The sequence below is a fragment of the Mesoplodon mirus genome (genome assembly GCF_964341445.2).
Source record: "Mesoplodon mirus genome assembly, chromosome: 1".
NCBI lineage: Eukaryota > Metazoa > Chordata > Mammalia > Artiodactyla > Ziphiidae > Mesoplodon > Mesoplodon mirus.
The window spans coordinates 36,901,305-36,919,260 of record NC_138976.1 but is presented as its reverse complement, the minus strand read 5'-3'; the positions used below and the strand labels follow the sequence as shown (position 1 = coordinate 36,919,260).

Sequence of the window (17,956 nt, the reverse complement as noted above, 5' to 3'; positions counted from 1 at the left end):
AAAGCAGGTTACTACCTACAGTGGAAAAAAATTTAAACCAACAAAAAATTTAAAGAACAGTGTGGTCTCAATTTTTCATCCATAACATCAAACGCCAGAAAATAATGAGCACCATCTACAGCAGTGCTGTTCAGTGTGGCAGTGGTCCACAAGTTGCTTTTTACTGGCCAGTGATGAAAAGAAATGGAGAGAAAGCATTTAGAAACTTTTATAGCAGTTTGACATTGCCATGCCATCCAAGCATATGGTCAGTCATTTATTTTCACTGTAGTTTACCAACGTATCAATCCATGACAGATGGGAAAACTTTTAAAGAACTGATCCTTTGCCACAGATAGGTTGGAAAATATTGATCTACAGAGTTCATCTAGAGGGCTGGAAAGAGGTAAAACCATGATCTAAAATTTATATAACCACAAATATGACAACTATTCCATTTCTAACAAAATAGTAGACTAGATGTCCGGAGAAATCCACCCAGTACAGAACATCTAGATTGCCAGAAGGAAATGTTTATATTATATATTTAATTGGTTGAAACAGTTATGTATCCACATGGTTCAAATCACTAAAAATATTAACAGGTTCATATAAAAAAGTCTCCCTGTCACTCCTGTCCCCCATCTGTCTTGTCGCCATCACCACCTCCCCAGCATTATTAGTTTCTTACTTATCTTTCCAGAGATTTTAAAAAATGCATATTCAAGCCAAAACATACACACACGAAATTCTTACATAATATTTATAATTTTCTCTCCTCCTTCTTAATACAAGCACACCAAAAGCATGTTTTTAAATATATGACTAAACTGTTAGAAATAAAAGGAAAGCGTCCCAAGTCAGAAATGAGGAGAAACCCCTGAGTGAGTAGTGCTGGAGACAATACTTGCACTGGGATCATCTGTTGGTCCCTAGTGACCTAGAAATGGTGACAAGCCTGAGACAGGAATGATAGTAAATCTGTCTGAAGAACATTGAATAAATATGGAATCTCTTACAGGCAAAGTAGAAAACTTCTGGACCACAGAGGGAAGATGGGGATGCCGCCTATCTTGGATTCAGTCCGAAGCAAAATGGAACAAAAGCAAAAAGGCTCCCTGGAGAACACCTAACCACGTGGGTTTGGAACCCAGAATGCAAACTATAGGTGTTGCTTGAACAAAACCTAAGAGATGGAACAAGAGAGACCATCATATGTGACCACGAATATATGAAAAGAACTACACAACGTCTAGAAATGAAAATGGCGGTCACTGACATCAGAAGCTCAATAGACAGGTCATAGAGAAGTTGCATACCCACAGTTCAAAAGACAACTGGAGAACTGGAATCTAGATTTGAAGAAATTATCCAGAATGCAGCACAGAGAGAATGAGAGGCAACGACATTGAAATCATGAAAGGGTTTGAGACATGGAGGCTAGAATAAGAAGTCTAAAATCACAGTAATTTTAATCTATTGGTCCCATTGTATGCTCATTAAGTGCTATTAAACTGTAACAAAACATGCATGTGAGGTGATGACCAATTATGGAAAAACCTAGCCCACTAACACACTGCATTTGGCGAGGCTTTAGATGAAAAACAATGTTAATTTAAACTGTGCTAAACAGTGTAGCGTTGATCCTGTTTTTTCCTTCTTCCCTTTGCCTTAAGACATTTTACTTTAAATGCTAATATAGATATACCTCCTATCCTTTCATATCAAGAATGCAGCATTTTATCAAAGATAGGCTGACCTGCCAAACAACAATGAAGTCCTCTCCAGGTTTACAGTGAAGCGAATTGATGATAAGTACTATATCTGAAATTTCTACTCAAAATCATCATAAGCGCAACTGTATCACAGGACCTTTAAAAAAATTCTCATTTGTGCCTCCTCCCAATATCTGTCTATCTATGTATCTAGTCCTCTCCCTTCCCCCCCACCTCTCTAACATACAAACACACACACAATTTTCCCTCCACACCCCAAGGGGTCATCTTGTAGTTTGCCCCCTAGCATACAAGTATCTTACTTTGGAGAGTATTGTTTTGACTTATGTAATACAACTGACATAGCCCCTTGCTACAAATTACTTGAAATGCTTATCAAAAAAAAAAAACAATATCCATTAAGTCAACATGCGCACGCACACACACACAATCACATAGCACTCTGCTGTGCACACAGTGGTGCTCCATGACTACTCAGCGTTCCCTTATTGAACAAATCTATTTTGAGCCCAAATGTACACTAGGCATTATCCTATGCACTGGTGATACCATGATGAACAGACGGACTCCATACTGTCAAGGAGCTGTGGTTTAACGGGGGAGGTGCCCACATACAGAAGCTCTTCTTTTAGAACTCCTAGAGAGGCCAACAGAGCCAAGCTCTAGAGCAAGAATACCTACCTGAACTCTGCCTGCCACACACAGAAATGATGCCGATGGGAACCTTGGCCATGGCCAGTGTGTTGTAAACTAATTTGTAGTTTTCAAATTATGAACAACAGCCCATTTGCCTGGAATCTCAAAAGTGGCTTGAATGGTGAAGTCCCCCAAGTGGGCCAGTTTCATGAATGGCTCTGACAGGGTCTTGCAAGGTCTCCTGGTTTCAAAGCAGTTTTTATTTAAGTATCTCAGGTCAGGGTTTCTGCATTACCTAGGTGGCATGAACGTGAGCTTACTGCCCTGACACCTTGCACAGGATTTCCTGTGGGTGCCCGTTTCCAACCCTAGCTTGATCAGGTAACTTGCTTTCTTGCAGGATCCTGGGTACAGCACTTTCTCCGTTTCAGCTGCTATACTGGGAATCCACCTCTACCTTCCCATCGTGCATTTGGCTTGAAGCCTTGACCTTTTTGTAGGGGAGCCAGGGAGTACTTTTTCTTGATATGTAACACATATAGTAAAGTCACATGTAAGTACACAGCTCAATGAATTTTCTCCAAGTGAAATACTCATGGAACCAGTACCCAGCTCAAGAAACAGAGTCTCACCAGAACCCCAGAAGCTCATGAGTGTGCCCTTCTACTAACTACCCTCTCCTCAAGGTAACCACATCCTGACTTCAAACACCATAGACTAATTTTGCTGGTTCTAAAATTTATCTAAATGGAGCCCCGGAGCACATACTCTTTTGTGTCTGGCTTCTTTTACTTTACACCATGTTTGTAACCGCCATCCTTGTTGGTACAGTTATAGTTCATTCAGCCTCACAACTGCATAGTATTCCTTGTATTAATATACCACACTTTATCTACTTTCTGTTGATGGACTACTGGGTTGTTTCCAGCTTCCGGTTATTACAAATAGTCTGCGACTTTGTCTCTGACTTTACATAAGTATAAAAACCCCTGGCTTCCCCTTTCTCACGCCTCAGGACTTCAACTTTTGGACAATATGAAGAAGCAGGAACTGGATTTACTCTCCCACCTGAAACAAACAAACAAACAAACAAAGCAGACAAAAAATAGGAAATGTTTTTAAAGATACTGAATATCAGGTAAAGAAGTGATTCCTAAGACATGAAAAACGAATGAGGTGAGTCCTCCAATTGCCTCAGCTTACTGTTCTGAGACAATTTCCAGGCCAGGAGACTCCTGTTTTTTTTTTTTAAATGTTTAGTATACAAAACGCCCACAGGCAGAAATCACAACTTACTGGACCATTCCAGAGCCTCAGAATCTGCATTTTTACAAACATCTCAAATGATTCTGATGCAGGCTAGCAGTGAACCACACTTGAAGACACACTACAGTAGGCTGTCAAGTCTCTAGGGTCCAACACAATAGTATGTTCACAATTTTTAAAAATGTTAAATAAATGAAGAGTAAAAAATGGTTGGCTAAATAGAGCTGGAAGGAATGGTTAGTCTAGAGATGAAAACATGGGAGTCACCCACAGTTTGGTAAATACATAAGCTCTCCCAGGGGGAGCATGCCATTAGCAGGTGGCCACAAATCAATATACTAATATTACAGAACCAGTAATGCATGAGGGAGACCAAGAGTGAGTGACCAGGAGAGTAGAAAGAGAGCCAGGAAGAAAGTGAAGTCACAGAAGGGTTTATTTGGCTGGGCTGTTTTCTTTTTGACAGGGTTCAAGAAAGAAAAACATTGAATGCTGTCGAGAGCACAAGATAAGAACTGAAATGTCCACTGGATTGAAATGTCCACAGAACTGAAATGTCCACTAGAATGTGTGAACACTGGTGACCTCAGAGTACTCTGGGCAAGGGGCAGGTAGATAAAAATGGTTAAGAAGCAAATGAATGAGAGGTGAGCTGTGATAACAGTGAATAAACACTGGTTTCTCCTGAAACCTGACAGTGAAAAAGAGCCAAAGAGTAACTAGATGGAGAAGGGTTTTTCAGTTTAATTTTTAATTATTTTTAGCTTTTAATCCTTGAGTATATATGGTCAGGGGAAAGAGCTAGTCAAAAGGTAAATAGAGAAAAAATAAAAATAATTAATGGCATGATAGGATCCACAGTGCGAAGTAGGAGTAAAGGTAATGTGACAAGGATGAAGGTAAAATGGTGAAGATGTAGAAGAGGTGCTGCCAGTCACGGGTGTCAGGGCTATAAACAGAAACGAAGTATTGCCAGATACCAGCGTAGGCTTAGCTGAGATTTGAGACCATGAATGTGTAGTAATACCAACCCACGTGGCTGCGTGATTACCTCTGCAAGATTCTGAAAGTTGAGAAGCTGTAAATTATGAGATGGATACAGGATAACAGGGCAGACTGATATGAGGGAAGGCAAGGGGCAAGATAACGAAGTGATGAATTGTAATGGAGAATTAAGTGAAACCAAGAGGTAAGCAGGTAGAGGCCATACCTGTCGATAAATTGCCTAGAGCAGCTGCTCTCAGCCTTGACTGTACATGAAAATCACCTGGGGAGGTTTTTTTTTGTGAAAATTCCTGATGCCCAGACCAAATAAATCTGAATCTCCTGAATTGAGACCCAGGCAGCAGCATGCTTTTTAAAAAAAAAAAAAAAAAAAAAAAAAAACCTCCCCGGTGACTCCAAAGTGCAAAGTTGAGACCCACGGACCTAGGAAGGCTAGATTAACAGAAGAGGGCTGAGATGGAAACTCTCAGAAAGATCAGCAGTTATGGGATGGACGGAAAACAAGGAGCCTGTAAGGAGCCATACAAGTGGCATGAGAATGGGGAAGAGTTGTAGAAGAGAGAAAGTAGGGGCTCTCTCCCTAGTGATCTAAATGTTGCCCGTTATCAGAAACTTAAGATTCATAGCAACTGGAGAAATTCCCATACAGATTACCCTATCCCTATGGACTACTTCTGGGGTTATTTTTAGGTTATCACTGGCAGTGTATATAGCATACTGGTTTAAGAGCCAGGGCTGGAGGGCAACTGCCTGGATTTCTGTACCAGCTTCACAGCTAACTAGTTGTGTATCCTTGGGCAAGGTACTTCTTTATCTCAAGTTGTTGTTGTTGTTTAAAGTGTGAATAACAGTACCTACCTCATAAAGTATTGATAGTTGTGAGAAACAGATGAGATTAAGCCACAAAGTAAACATTCAGTGATAGCTATCACTGGTAATTTTTTTTCAAAAACTGCTAATTTTAAGGACATTTTCCACTAAATGTAACTTCTCTGAATTACCATAGTTCTGATAAGAGATTTAGAGATATCAAACATTGATGCGACATATAAACAAAAAGGAAGGACTGGAAATTCATAGATTTAAAGATTATTTCATATATATTTAAAGATTAGACCATTATGTTGGTTTTCTTTTTTTTTAAACATCTTTATTGGAGTATAATTGCTTTACAATGTCGTTAGTTTCTGCTGTATAACAAAGTGAATCAGCTATACATATACATATATCCCCATAGCCCCTCCCTCTTGTGCCTCCCTCTCACCCTCCCTATCCCACCCCTCTAGGTGGTCACAAAGCTTGGTTTTCTTTTTAAACATAAAGTCAACTCTTATGTATTAAGAAAGATTAAAGGGGGAAAAGGGAATCATCAAAAGTCTCAAATCATGGTTAAAACAAAATAAGTCAAAACATGGGATAAAACATTTAATGTCAAGTTTAAATTATATCCAATATTTAAGCTAAAATTGTATTCAAGGTTTAAATTACACTCAAAATTTAGGAACCAATTTAAAGTTCTATAGGTGTCATCTAAAAGTATAAAAACAATGCAAGTATGAGAGTGAGAAGCATTAAATGTCACAAATTATTATTGCCCCAAAATGACCTGTTACTGTTTTCTTAGGTGAGCTCTCCTTAAGACTATTAAATGGGTTCTCAGTTGGGCAGAGGTACTGCACAGTCCTGGCTTCTCGAAATCCCTCTATCCTCAGAGCCTGGCTCAAAGTGTTGGATTCCGTAGCCACATGAATCTCCCCCTTCCCTTGGCTCTGCTCGAGGGAGAGACTGTCACCCTCAGAGCTGAGAGGCAGAGGCAAGATAATTGCCCAATGCAGCAAGTACCATGTACAAAGCAACTACTGGTTACTATGTAATCCAATCAATACCACCGTCTCTCATGAAGATATTTTCAGGCATTCCAACGTGGACTGTATTCTGTTTTGTTGACCATTAAATCACCACGCCTAACACAGTCCCCAAAGCAAAGACTACAATGCAGCCTTCCTCCCGGGGGTCCAGGCCTGAGAGAAAGCCCCTCCCCGCAGCCCCTAATACCCGGCAAGCTCTCAGTCAGTGGCAGCATGTCCAGGCACCAGGACCAGCAGATCCACAGTCTGGGATTTTAATACTTTTCTTAGTTCTCTTGAAACAGAATCTCCCCTCCTAACATGTATGTCCATTTGATTTTCAGAAATTTGATTTTATTACATTTTCAGGAACACATTAGGTAAAAGAGGAATGAACCTCTTATATACTAGCCAATGGTTTTGATTGGTTTCATTTTTGAAGGATAAAATGATCCTGAAACTAAGGGAGCAATTGGGGAAGACAAGAAAGCAGGGTAAATTTTCAATACGTGTCATTTTCCAAAGGAATTATTTCTAAAGTACACTTGAAATTGAGAGCTGCAGTCAAAAGAAAAAAAGAAAATCGAATTCATGTAATTAAGCCATGTCACTGTCAAAGACAGGGAGGGGCAGATGCTCACAGCACGCTGCTGCAGGGCTGTACCTGCCAGCTGCAAGGACAGGGAACAGAAGGGTAGGTACCATCTGAGGTGCTTTCTCAGAGTAAGAGTCACCTCAGTCTAAAAGGTCACGAGAGATGAATCACGGGCAAGAAAGACAGGCCTTCAGGGTCCTGCTTTCCGTTGCGAGCTAGAAGGACATCTATTCAGGGAACACTTCAAAGAACTCCAAGGGATGGTAAGGAGTATTCAGGAATATTCTGCTGGACTTTATGGCTGCTTTGGCTTGATGAACCTTCACTGCCTCTCTGCATAAGGGTTTCCAACTTGTGAGCTGATAGGATGGCCTTGTTCTTCCTGGTTGATTTTTATTTCCTAACATCTCAGTCTCTAAAATTGTTACTGTCCTTTCCGTCATTTTAGTTAATTGTTTTATCTTTCAAATCTTTTAGTCTCCTCTCTGCCCCTACTCACCAGTTTATTTAATGGTTTGCACCATTTTTAAATGACTTATTGTACAGTTTTGTATTCGGATTGAGTTCTGAGTGGGAGGGGGGCCTGGAATGAAGGGAAACTTCTGGGAGAGGGCTGGCTGTGCTCGTCCCCTTCTGTCAGCCCCTTGCAGCAACCTTAAGACAGCGCTACACCTCCCAAAAGTGAGGCACAAGAATCTTCCTAGAAGCTTCTAAGGGAGAATATGGATTCCTTGAGGGCAAAGGTTCACCTTGCTCAACAGTCCCAGACTGTGCTGTGCAGTTCAGCTGAACCAACTTACCTGACATTGGGAGTTTTCACCTCTGCTCCATGCTATCAAGGTTGTTAATATTTCATGTAAAATTAAGTTGATTGCTTGATCAGCAGATCCCCTACTTCATATAGTCTATGCCAGCAATTCCCAATATAAAAGGCTTCTGTTGTTGTTGTTAGCTACGATTGTGCCCTGGAAGGCTGTTACTTTGTTTAATAATCAGTATGTGTCATGACTAATGTTACCTCCATATAGCACCTATCTTGTCAAAAATGGTACTGCAGCAAAACGGGCTTCATCAGCAACACAAAGCATACCTGGTGCAACATTAACTTTGTAGACACAAGATTCCCCAGAGGACACAGAACAACCAATAGTGAGTTAGCTTTATAGGAAAACACAAACTAGTTCCCATGGACAACGGACTTGTACACTACAAAACACAAAAGATTCCGTCACCATAAAAAACAAAGAGGAGATCTTTATTAATTTTGCTCCCCCTCCCTCCCCAAAAACTCCACTCACTCACCCTTTGGTGACAAGAGTCAGCTTTAGTGTATGGGAAATAAATAGATCAAGGTATTTTGCTAACAGCAACTAATGGCTTTGCATTTCCCAAAGGGCAGATCTAAGTGTAAAGATTATGATGGAACGACAGGTATTCCCTTTGGAAAACCTTGGGGGGAAAATTCAAATCTAACAAATGATTTGTGGGTGAACATGCTATTGATACGGCCCTGTTTCTATCTGAACCACGATTAGTTAGAAATAGTGAGATAAAGATTCCATTTGGTCCAATTAATTTCATTGAAGACCATGGCCACTGAATGCATCCCAAATTCTGTCCATCTACCTCAAATCACAATGGCCAAACGACACTAAGTTAATGAGTGAGCAAGAATCCCACCATTACCACTGGAAAAAATTCAAAGATCATTCATTCGACATGCAATAAGTGAGTGCCAAGTAGCAATGAAGATACAATAGTAAGACACCTCCTTAAGGCAAGGATATACAATGGAGAAAAGACAGTCTCTTCAATAAATGGTGCTGGGAAAACTGGACAGATACATGTAAAAGAATGAAATTAGAACACTCCCTAACACCATACACAAAAATAAACTCAAAATGGATTAAAGACCTAAATGTAAGACTGGACACTATAAAACTCTTAGAGGAAAACATAGGAAGAACACTCTCTGACATAAATCACAGCAAGATATTTTTTGACCCACCTCGTAGAGTAATAGAAATAAAAACAAAAATAAACAAATGGGACCTAATGAAACTTAAAAGCTTTTGCACAGCAAAGGAAACTATAAACAAGAATAAAAGACAACCCTCAGAATGGGAGAAAACATTTGCAAAAGAATCTACGGACAGTGGATTAATCTCCAAATATATAAACAGCTCATGCAGTTCAATATTAAAAAAACAAACAACCCAATTCAAAAATGAGCAGAAGACCTAAATAGACATTTCTCCAAAGAAGACATACAGATGGTCAAGAAGCACATGAAAAGCTGCTCAACATCACTAATTATTAGAGAAATACAAATTAAAACTACAGTGAGGTATCATCTCACACTGGTTAGAATGGGCATCATCAGAAAATCTGCAAATAAATGCTGGAGAGGGTGTGGAGAAAAGGGAGCCCTCTTGCACTGTTGGTGGGAATGTAAATTGATACAGCAGCTATGGAGAACAGTATGGATGTTCCTTAAAAAAACTAAAAATAGAATTACCATATGACCCAGCAATCCCACTACTGGGCATATACCCAGACAAAACCATAATTCAAAAAGACACATGCTGTGACTTCCCTGGTGGCACAGTGGTTAAGAATCCTCCTGCCAATGCAGGCGACATGGGTTTGAGCCTTGGTCCAGGAAGATCCCACATGCTGCAGAGCAACTAAGCCCTTGCACCACAACTACTGAGCCTATGCTCTAGAGCCCGCGTGCCACAACTACTGAAGCCCGCGCACCTAGAGCCCATGCTCTGCAACAAGAGAAGCCACCACAATGAGAAGCCCATGCACCGCAACAAAGAGTAGCTCCCACTCGCCACAACTAGAGAAAGCCTGCGCACAGCAACAAAGACCCAACGCAGCCAAAAATAAATTAATTAATTAAAAAAAAAAAAGACACGTGCACCCCAATGTTCACTGCAGCACTATTTACAATAGCCAGGTCATGGAAGCAACCTAAATGCCCATCGACAGACAAATGGATAAAGAAGATGTGGTACATATATACAATGGAATATTACTCAGCCATAAAAAGGAATGAAATTGGGTCATTTGTAGAGACATGGATGGATCTAGAGACTGTCATACAGAGTGAAGTAAGTCAGAAAGAGAAAAACAAATATCGTATATTAACGCATATATGTGGAATGTAGAAAAATGGTGCAGATGAACCAGTTTGCAAGGCAGAAATAGAGACACAGATGTAGAGAACAAACATAGATACCAAGGGGGGAGACTGAGGGCAGGTGGTGGTGGTGGTATGAATTGGGAGATTGGGATTGACATATATACATTAATGTGTATAAAATAGATAACTAATAAGAATATGCTGTATAAAAAATAAATAAACATGTAAAAAAAAAAAGACACCTCCTTACCCTCAAAAGCTTATAATCTAAGTGGGGAAAGAGACAACGGAACACCTATTTGTTTAGATGGGTAAATTCAAGATACTGTGGAAGGACATAAGAGGGGGTGCCAGTTCCAATAAAGAGCTAAAAGTCGACAATGACTTGAATGAGTAGGAGTTAGTAAAACAAAAAGGAAGGAGGGGAGGGAAGGAGGGAGAGAAGGGGAAAAAAAGGAAGGAAAGAGAATTCTAAAGAAAATTACATTGCATATTCAAGGGAAGGCCAGTAATTCAGTGTTGCTGGAGAAACAGGCACAGGGGATGGCTCAGCTCCTACAGAACTATACATGTCTTGTTAAGGCATCTGAATTTTAAACTGAAGGCAGTGGAGAACCATGGTAAGATTTTAAGCACATGATCCAAGATTACTGCACCAGAAAGATTAGGTTACAATAAGAAAAATAAAGTAGATAAGGAGCAAAGCTGTAGGTAAAGATACCAGAGAGTAGAGAGAGTTCAATAATCTAGGGCAGAGATAACATGTACTAAACTAATAATGTAGGTAGGAAAAGGGAGGAATGATGAATCAAGAGAATCATCACTAAATATTAAAACTGAATTACGATTTCCTTTTTGCTTTTTAAGCTATCACAATATAGTCCAATTCTGTATCTACCCCAGGCTCAGGTTCAAGGGGCTTAATTGCCTTATTCGTGCACCCAAAAGTGGTTCTGGTAGCAATGACCCTGACTGATGAACATCTGTCCAAAGTCCAAGTGCATCCTCAGGAATAAACCCAGAAAATAAGCTCTCAATTTACATTCTACTAAGGCTCAGAACATCAATATATTAATGAATTTAAGGCAAAAAAAAATCATATTACCTAAAAATAATATTTGAAATGCTAAAATTCACATTAAAAACACAATTACTTTCTAACAGGAAGTTTATCACAGTTATCCTGATACAGTGAGTATTTAAACTCCATTCAAAAGCTGTGCAGGGCTTCCCTGTTGGCGCAGTGGTTGAGAGTCCGCCTGCCGATGCAGGGGACACGGGTTCGTGCCCCAGTCCGGGAAGATCCCACATGCCGCGGAGCGGCTGGGCCCGTGAGCCATGGCCGCTGAGCCTGCACGTCCGGAGCCTGTGCTCCGCAACGGGAGAGGTCACAACAGTGAGAGGCCCGCGTACCGCAAAAAAAAAAAAAAAAAAAAAAAAAAAAAAACCCCAAAAAACAAACAAATAAAAGCTGTGCAGCAGGTATAAAAGTTGTTATACTAGAAAAATTAGGAAAGGCACAATTAACTTGAGAAAAAATCTTCAGGAAAAGGACCTCTGCTTTAGTAGAGGGCAGTTAATATTTATGGATACAAGAAGTATTTCCACCGTACCCTGGCACCTCCAGTCAATTAATAGAAAAGATAAAGCCTATCACTAAACATTAGTATACCATGTGTAGAGGGGAAAAAATGATAAATCCAAGGAGGGAGAGGGATGGGGGAGTGAGAGGAGAAAAAAGCAAGGTGTCTTGCTTAGATACTCTTATCTAGCAGTATGGCTCCTAACAGCTAAACAGGGAAGAAAACAGCAGCCCCCAAGCTATCAAACCACACTAGCTCTCAAAAAAGGAAAAAAATCCATAAAGATCACTTAACCAACTCCGCCTACAGAGGATATAATCATTAGTTTTTGTTGTTGTTTGTTTTGTTTTGTTTTAGGAAAAAATAATCTTCAAAATAAGAGCCCTGAATTTCAAATGCTCTAATCTGAATGTTATCTTTAACATTATAGGGGAATTCCCTGGTGGTCCAGTGGTTAGGAGTTCGCGCTTTCACTACCACGGGGCCGGGGTTCAATCCCTGGTCAGGGAACTAAGATCCCGCGAGCCATGGGGGGGCGAGGGGGAGACATTATAGGCAAAATCCCACAAATGTCTGCCGTCTAAAATATGTTATGAAATGATTAGGCATCAGTCGATACTAAATCTGGAAAGGAGCAAAGCAGTAGGTAGAGATACCAGTGAGCAGAAAATATTGAAAATAATGGTTCTCTAGTTTATAAATCATCTCAATTTTTTAAATTGTAGGCATATAGGAACTGTAAGATATTTATGAAATTGGAGCAAAAAATTTCATTGAACAATTGTTCACTGTATTAATCACATTCAGCTCCATTTTTAAAATACAGGCCAATACTTAGCTCTTTATCTCATTTTAAGAAGTTACAATACAATAGAACATTGAATCTAAATTAACTAGATACCATTATACACTGTATTTAATTTTTAAAAAATAACCACTGGTTTTAAAAAAGAATGTTTTATCGTTTTTCTCAGCAATTTCACTACAATGTTTGTATTACTAAAACATTTTTAAACATTAGTAGCTCACAGATTATGCTCCTTAATCTGATGACCAGATATGGAGGCATATAAGGTTTTGAAAATAGGCTCCATTTCCACCAGTTGCAGGCACAAGGTTTTAGGAGAGAACCAATATATGATTATTTTATTTATACTTTACCTCACTTAAAATGATTTGAGAGGACACAGAACACCTGTTCAGAAAATATATTCTTCAATAAAATACAGAATGCTTAGCACAATATTTTAACCAAAATATCATTGCCAATGTTCTTTAACCTTGCTTGTCAAAATGTGGAGATTATCAAATTTGCAATTTTAAATACAGAAGAGAAAAGGAGAGGACAAAACCTTAGGGCTCTGCTTGAAAACAACTCACTAAATTGGGAAGTATCTTTACTTCAATAAGAAAGGAATCAAATCAAACATGTAAATAATTTTGATGGTGGGATGAGATGAAAAGAACTTAATTTTTTAAAAGGCAAGATTTAATTTATACATAAATTAAGCTGTTGATTTACTTTATGTTCAGTTATCCATTTCAGAAAGAGAAGATTCCTACTCATCTGTTATAAAAAATTGCATTTTCTCTATTCTATTTTCACATAACTTTTCTGAATCCTGTTACTGTCAATATAAAAGGTAACTTTATGGGGCATTGGAAAAGAAATACAAAGACTCTTTACAGTATCTTAATTAAGCTAAAGTTTGTACTAGTCTCAAAAACTAGAAGTATTTTAAGTAAAAAAGTATTTAAGAAAATTCTGCAGTTTATCATGAAGCACAAAATAATTTAAAACTATTCTGGAGTTGTCACAGTCTAAGAGTATAAACATTCCCAGATGGTTATTTGAAGTATTAAGCTACATCACCAGTGTGAAAGAAGTGTGACTTTATCATTATGTATACATCATAGAGGGAAGGGGATCCATCATGGTCCTATGTTGAAAGAAGTCAACTTTCTTCAAATCAAGCTGTGGATTTAACAATTCCAATTTAAATACAAGATTACTTAGTGTCTGAAAAAAAAAGGTTCTAAAGTTCATTTTTAAATAAAAATGTATAAAAAGTTTAAAATTTGCAAAAGAATAAGGAGGGGCTGGCCTCGCCAGTAATATGGTAGTAAAGGTAATAATACTTCATTCATTAAAATAGTGGATACTGGTACACTTTGTAAGAGTAAAGTGTAAAAAAAGAATCTAAGAAAACTCAAAATACTAAAAGAAAAACAGATACTTACTATATAATAGTTGGGGGAAATGGAGAAGATAAAAAATTTTACCAGTCAGGAAAAAAAAAAAAAGACTTGACTACCTAAAACACACAGGTACACACTTTTTCTCCATGCTAAATACATGTACAAAGTTGAAAGACAAAAAAAAAACCAAAACCAAAACAAAACAAAAAACAACAACCTGGGCAAAAACTGCAACATATCACAGAAGAACAATCTTCCTATTAAAAAGATTAACACAGCAATACACTGCAGCACAGGCAAAAGATTGAGTATGAAATTTACAACTAAATGTAACTAGTATTAAATATATGAAAAACATTCAGTGGAACTAGTAATTAAAGAAATGAAAATAAAAAACAGAAAACAGTAAAAAGCCTGATACTTAGTAAGGGGAAATGGGGACCATCATACCATGTTACAAGGACTATGAATAGATACAACCTTTCTATAGAGCAATATGTAATAAAGTTTAAAATGTGCACCACTTCTGGCCCAATAATTCCTCTTTCAGAATGTAAACTAAGGAGATCATCTCTCAAAGATGTAAGCATATGAATTCATCACCATATTGTTTGTAACTTGACAAATTGAAAATAACCTAAATGCCCATCATAATAACAATGAATACATATTAGTACCTCATAAACAAAAATGTCATGCATCTATTAAAAATGATGGAGAGATCATAGATTTCTTTTTTTAAATTAATTATTTCTTTATTTTTTGGCTGCGTTGCTCTTTGTTGCAGTGCACGGGCTTCTCACTGAGGTGGCTTGTTGTGGAGCACGGGCTGTAGGTGAGTGAGCTTCAGTAGTTGTGGCATGCAGGCTCAGTAGTTGTGGCTCGCGGGGTCTAGAGCGCAAGCTCAGTAGTTGTGGCACATAGGCTTAGTTGCTCCGTGGCATGTGGGATCTTCCCCGACTAGGGATCGACCCCATGTCCCCTGCATTGGCAGGCGGATTCTTAACTACTGTGCCACCAGGGAAGTCCCTCATACATTTACTGACATGAGAAAATTACTCAAGACATTTTACATGGACGCTCTATGTGAGCAGGGGCCCTGCATGTATTGTTCTTCAATCTTATTTCCAGCACCTAGAACAGTGCCTTGTATATACAAAAGAGCTTCCCAGAAAGTATTTATTAAATAGATGAATTTTGAGGCTGGTGAAAGAACAACCATAATATGGCCCCTTTCTCTCTCCCTCCTTACCTCCCTCCCTTCCTTTCCCTCCCACCGCAGAAATATAATTGGAAGGATAGTCACAAAAGGTTGACAGGTAATGGAGTTTTGGTGTGTGTGTTGAACTTTCTTCTTTCTTCCTCTCTGTACTGTCTAAATGCTCTATATAGTAAGCATGTTTTATTTTTATGATTGGAAAAAGTGACAAAATTGTTTTTTAAGAACTCATATATTTAAAATGAACTCCAGAATGTCAGTGCCTACAGCTCACAAACTCCAAAACCTAAGATCAACAGTGTCCAAGAAGCATTTTTCTTTCATCTTCAAAGAAATATCAGTATGCCTTGTACAATGTAGTATCTTTCTCCAGTACCAGGAAATGCCACACTACACTAATAAAATGCAGCATGTCCAAAAGGAAAAAGCACACTTTTTCTGTAGTGAAAAGGAAAAAAAACTATAAGTAATTAATTTCTTAAAGTTCTCCTCTCTCTTCTACTAACATATACCTTATTCTAATGGGTGGTAAACATCACTATGCACCATCATCTTTTTGGGGGTCTAAAAATCCAGTGAATCCAAGAGTAATGCACTCTATGCCAATTCTTTCATATCCTCATGAAGGATAAAGACATTTTAAAGACATTTGAACAACTGAAATATCAAAAGTAGCTACACACTCTATGTCATATTCATCCATTACCCGGTTTTATTTTATTCATAGTCTTTATCACTATCTGAAATAACCTTATTTGGAATTTTATTATCTGTCTCTCCCTTCTGGAATGTAAGATCTTTGAGGACAGGAATTCTGTCGTGCTCGCCACTGTGTCCCCAGTGAAAGGCATCTAATGAAAAGGTGTGTGTGTGGGGGGGGGGCACATCTAAACAAGATAATAAATAAGGAATTGGGAAAAAAAAAAGGAAAGAAAACCACACTGAAATGTACAAGCTGACATGACTCAAGACTACAACGCCAGCTCAGACATTTGGTGGACATTTTTCAAGGTGGACAGGTGCTTCACACCTATCTAAGGACACACAGCTCTTCCAGGAAGAAGAAAATCCACAGGGAGGTCTCCAGGTGGCTGTGTGCAGCTCACCGAAGAGTGGAAACGATCATCACCATAATAGAAACGTGGCCCAGGTCGAGGGAAAACCACAAAACACAATACACCATACATCTTGGCCCAGATGAAAAATCACACGAATCCCCAACACAATCAAACCAAGCAAGCAACCTTCCGCCTGACACGTAAAAAGAGCATAGTCTCCTTTCTCCTGGCTGTGCAGTCGCCTGAAGCCCAGCCATCCCCTCACTCGCCACTTTTCTCTTCCAATGAACCCCCCGCCCCAGCTGATGCACAGGGAGAGGGAATGGGAGGAAGAGTCTGAGAATTGGCTTTCTCCACCCCCATCCGATCCCAATCCCCTCCAAAGCGAAATTCCTCCCACCCTCGCCTGTCCCCAGGCCTCGACCCCCGCCACGGGCTCCTCCAGCTGCCCCTCACTCACGTGTAGATGATGGCCATGAAATGCATCAGCCACAGCACCAAGAAGAGGACGAACCCGAAGACGGCCATTCCCTCCAGGGCCAGGTCCAGCAGCGCCATCCCCCGGCCTGGCCCGCTCCGGCCGCCGCAGCGGACAGCGCTCCCGCAGGAGGACAGGGTGGGCGCCCGGCGCGGGGTCGCAGAAGTGGAGAGAAAGGTGGCGAGAGGAAGGGGCGGAGGGGGGTGGGGGCGGAAGGGGCGGGCAGGGCCTGCGCGCCCCCGCCCGCGCGCACTCGCTCGCGCGCTGGCCTGGGCGCGCTCGCGGATGCAGGCGTTGCGGTGGCCGGACTCAGTGGGCAGGGCGGCCGTGGCCCCGCGCTCCGACTCGTCTCTCCACCCCCTCGCGGACGCCGGCCGGACCCCACACGCCTGCGCCTCCGCCGCCGCCTCCCCACCGCCTCGCCGCCGGGCTCCGGGCAGCGAAGCTCCGTGCCCTGCTTTGCAGCCGCAACTCCGCGTACTAATCGAAACCGCCGGCTTGCGCCCAGACTCCCCGGCGCACCCAGCCCCGCCCCGCCCCAGCCCTCCGGAACCGCGCCCCCCCCCCCGCCTCCGAGGGGCGGTGCGCGCCGCTCCTCTCCGCCCACCCTGCCGCCCTCGCGCCCGTGGCGTCACTGTCGTGAGCGCGCCCCTGGGAGACTTCTCCAGCTGGACGCAGGCAGGGTTTTTCCCCACCTCCGGGCTCAGGCCTCCGCCCACCTCTCAGTGACCGGCGGAGGCTACCCGGTCGGCCAGCACTGCAGCCCTGGGCCGGCCTCCGTCGGCGGAGCGGGTCCCTGTATCCAACTCGGAGGACACTTTCCCTTTGTCCGCTTCAGGTGTTCTAGGGCGCCCCAGGAAAAGACCCGGGGTTCCAGGCAGCCCCCGAGTTGTCTTCGCAGTCCAACTTCCAACGCTGTGTTCGCAGCCGCTGCGCCGGGCATTACTCGGAGCGGCTCAGGCCCTCTTCCAAGACACGTTCCTGGGCGCCAGGGTGTCCCATTGCCTTCCTCCCTCGCTGGTTCTAATGCTGTGGAGTCTTGGATCACAACGCACCGAGAGTAAAATAATCTCCTTGTGCTTCGCAGATCTCTAAGCACCTTAGAGGCAGCGTGTAACATAAAAGAAATTCTCAAACTCAGAATGTAAAGAATCAGTTAATACTGACGTCCTCAAAGACTACTCCTGCCCAATACTGTAGCCAT

At 41.1% G+C, this 17,956-nt stretch overlaps 1 protein-coding gene across 1 annotated transcript in view; it reads right to left on the bottom strand.

Annotated features, from left to right (window-relative positions):
• Nucleotides 1-17,261, bottom strand: part of UGCG (UDP-glucose ceramide glucosyltransferase) — a 37,108-nt gene extending 19,847 nt beyond the window's left edge. Inside the window, exon 1 of the mRNA XM_082623282.1 lies at nt 16,735-17,261. Coding sequence (XP_082479408.1) covers nt 16,735-16,832 — 98 coding nt within the window. The 5' untranslated portion in view covers nt 16,833-17,261. The remainder of the gene's footprint in view (nt 1-16,734) is intronic.
• Between the last annotated feature and the right edge of the window lie 695 nt (nt 17,262-17,956).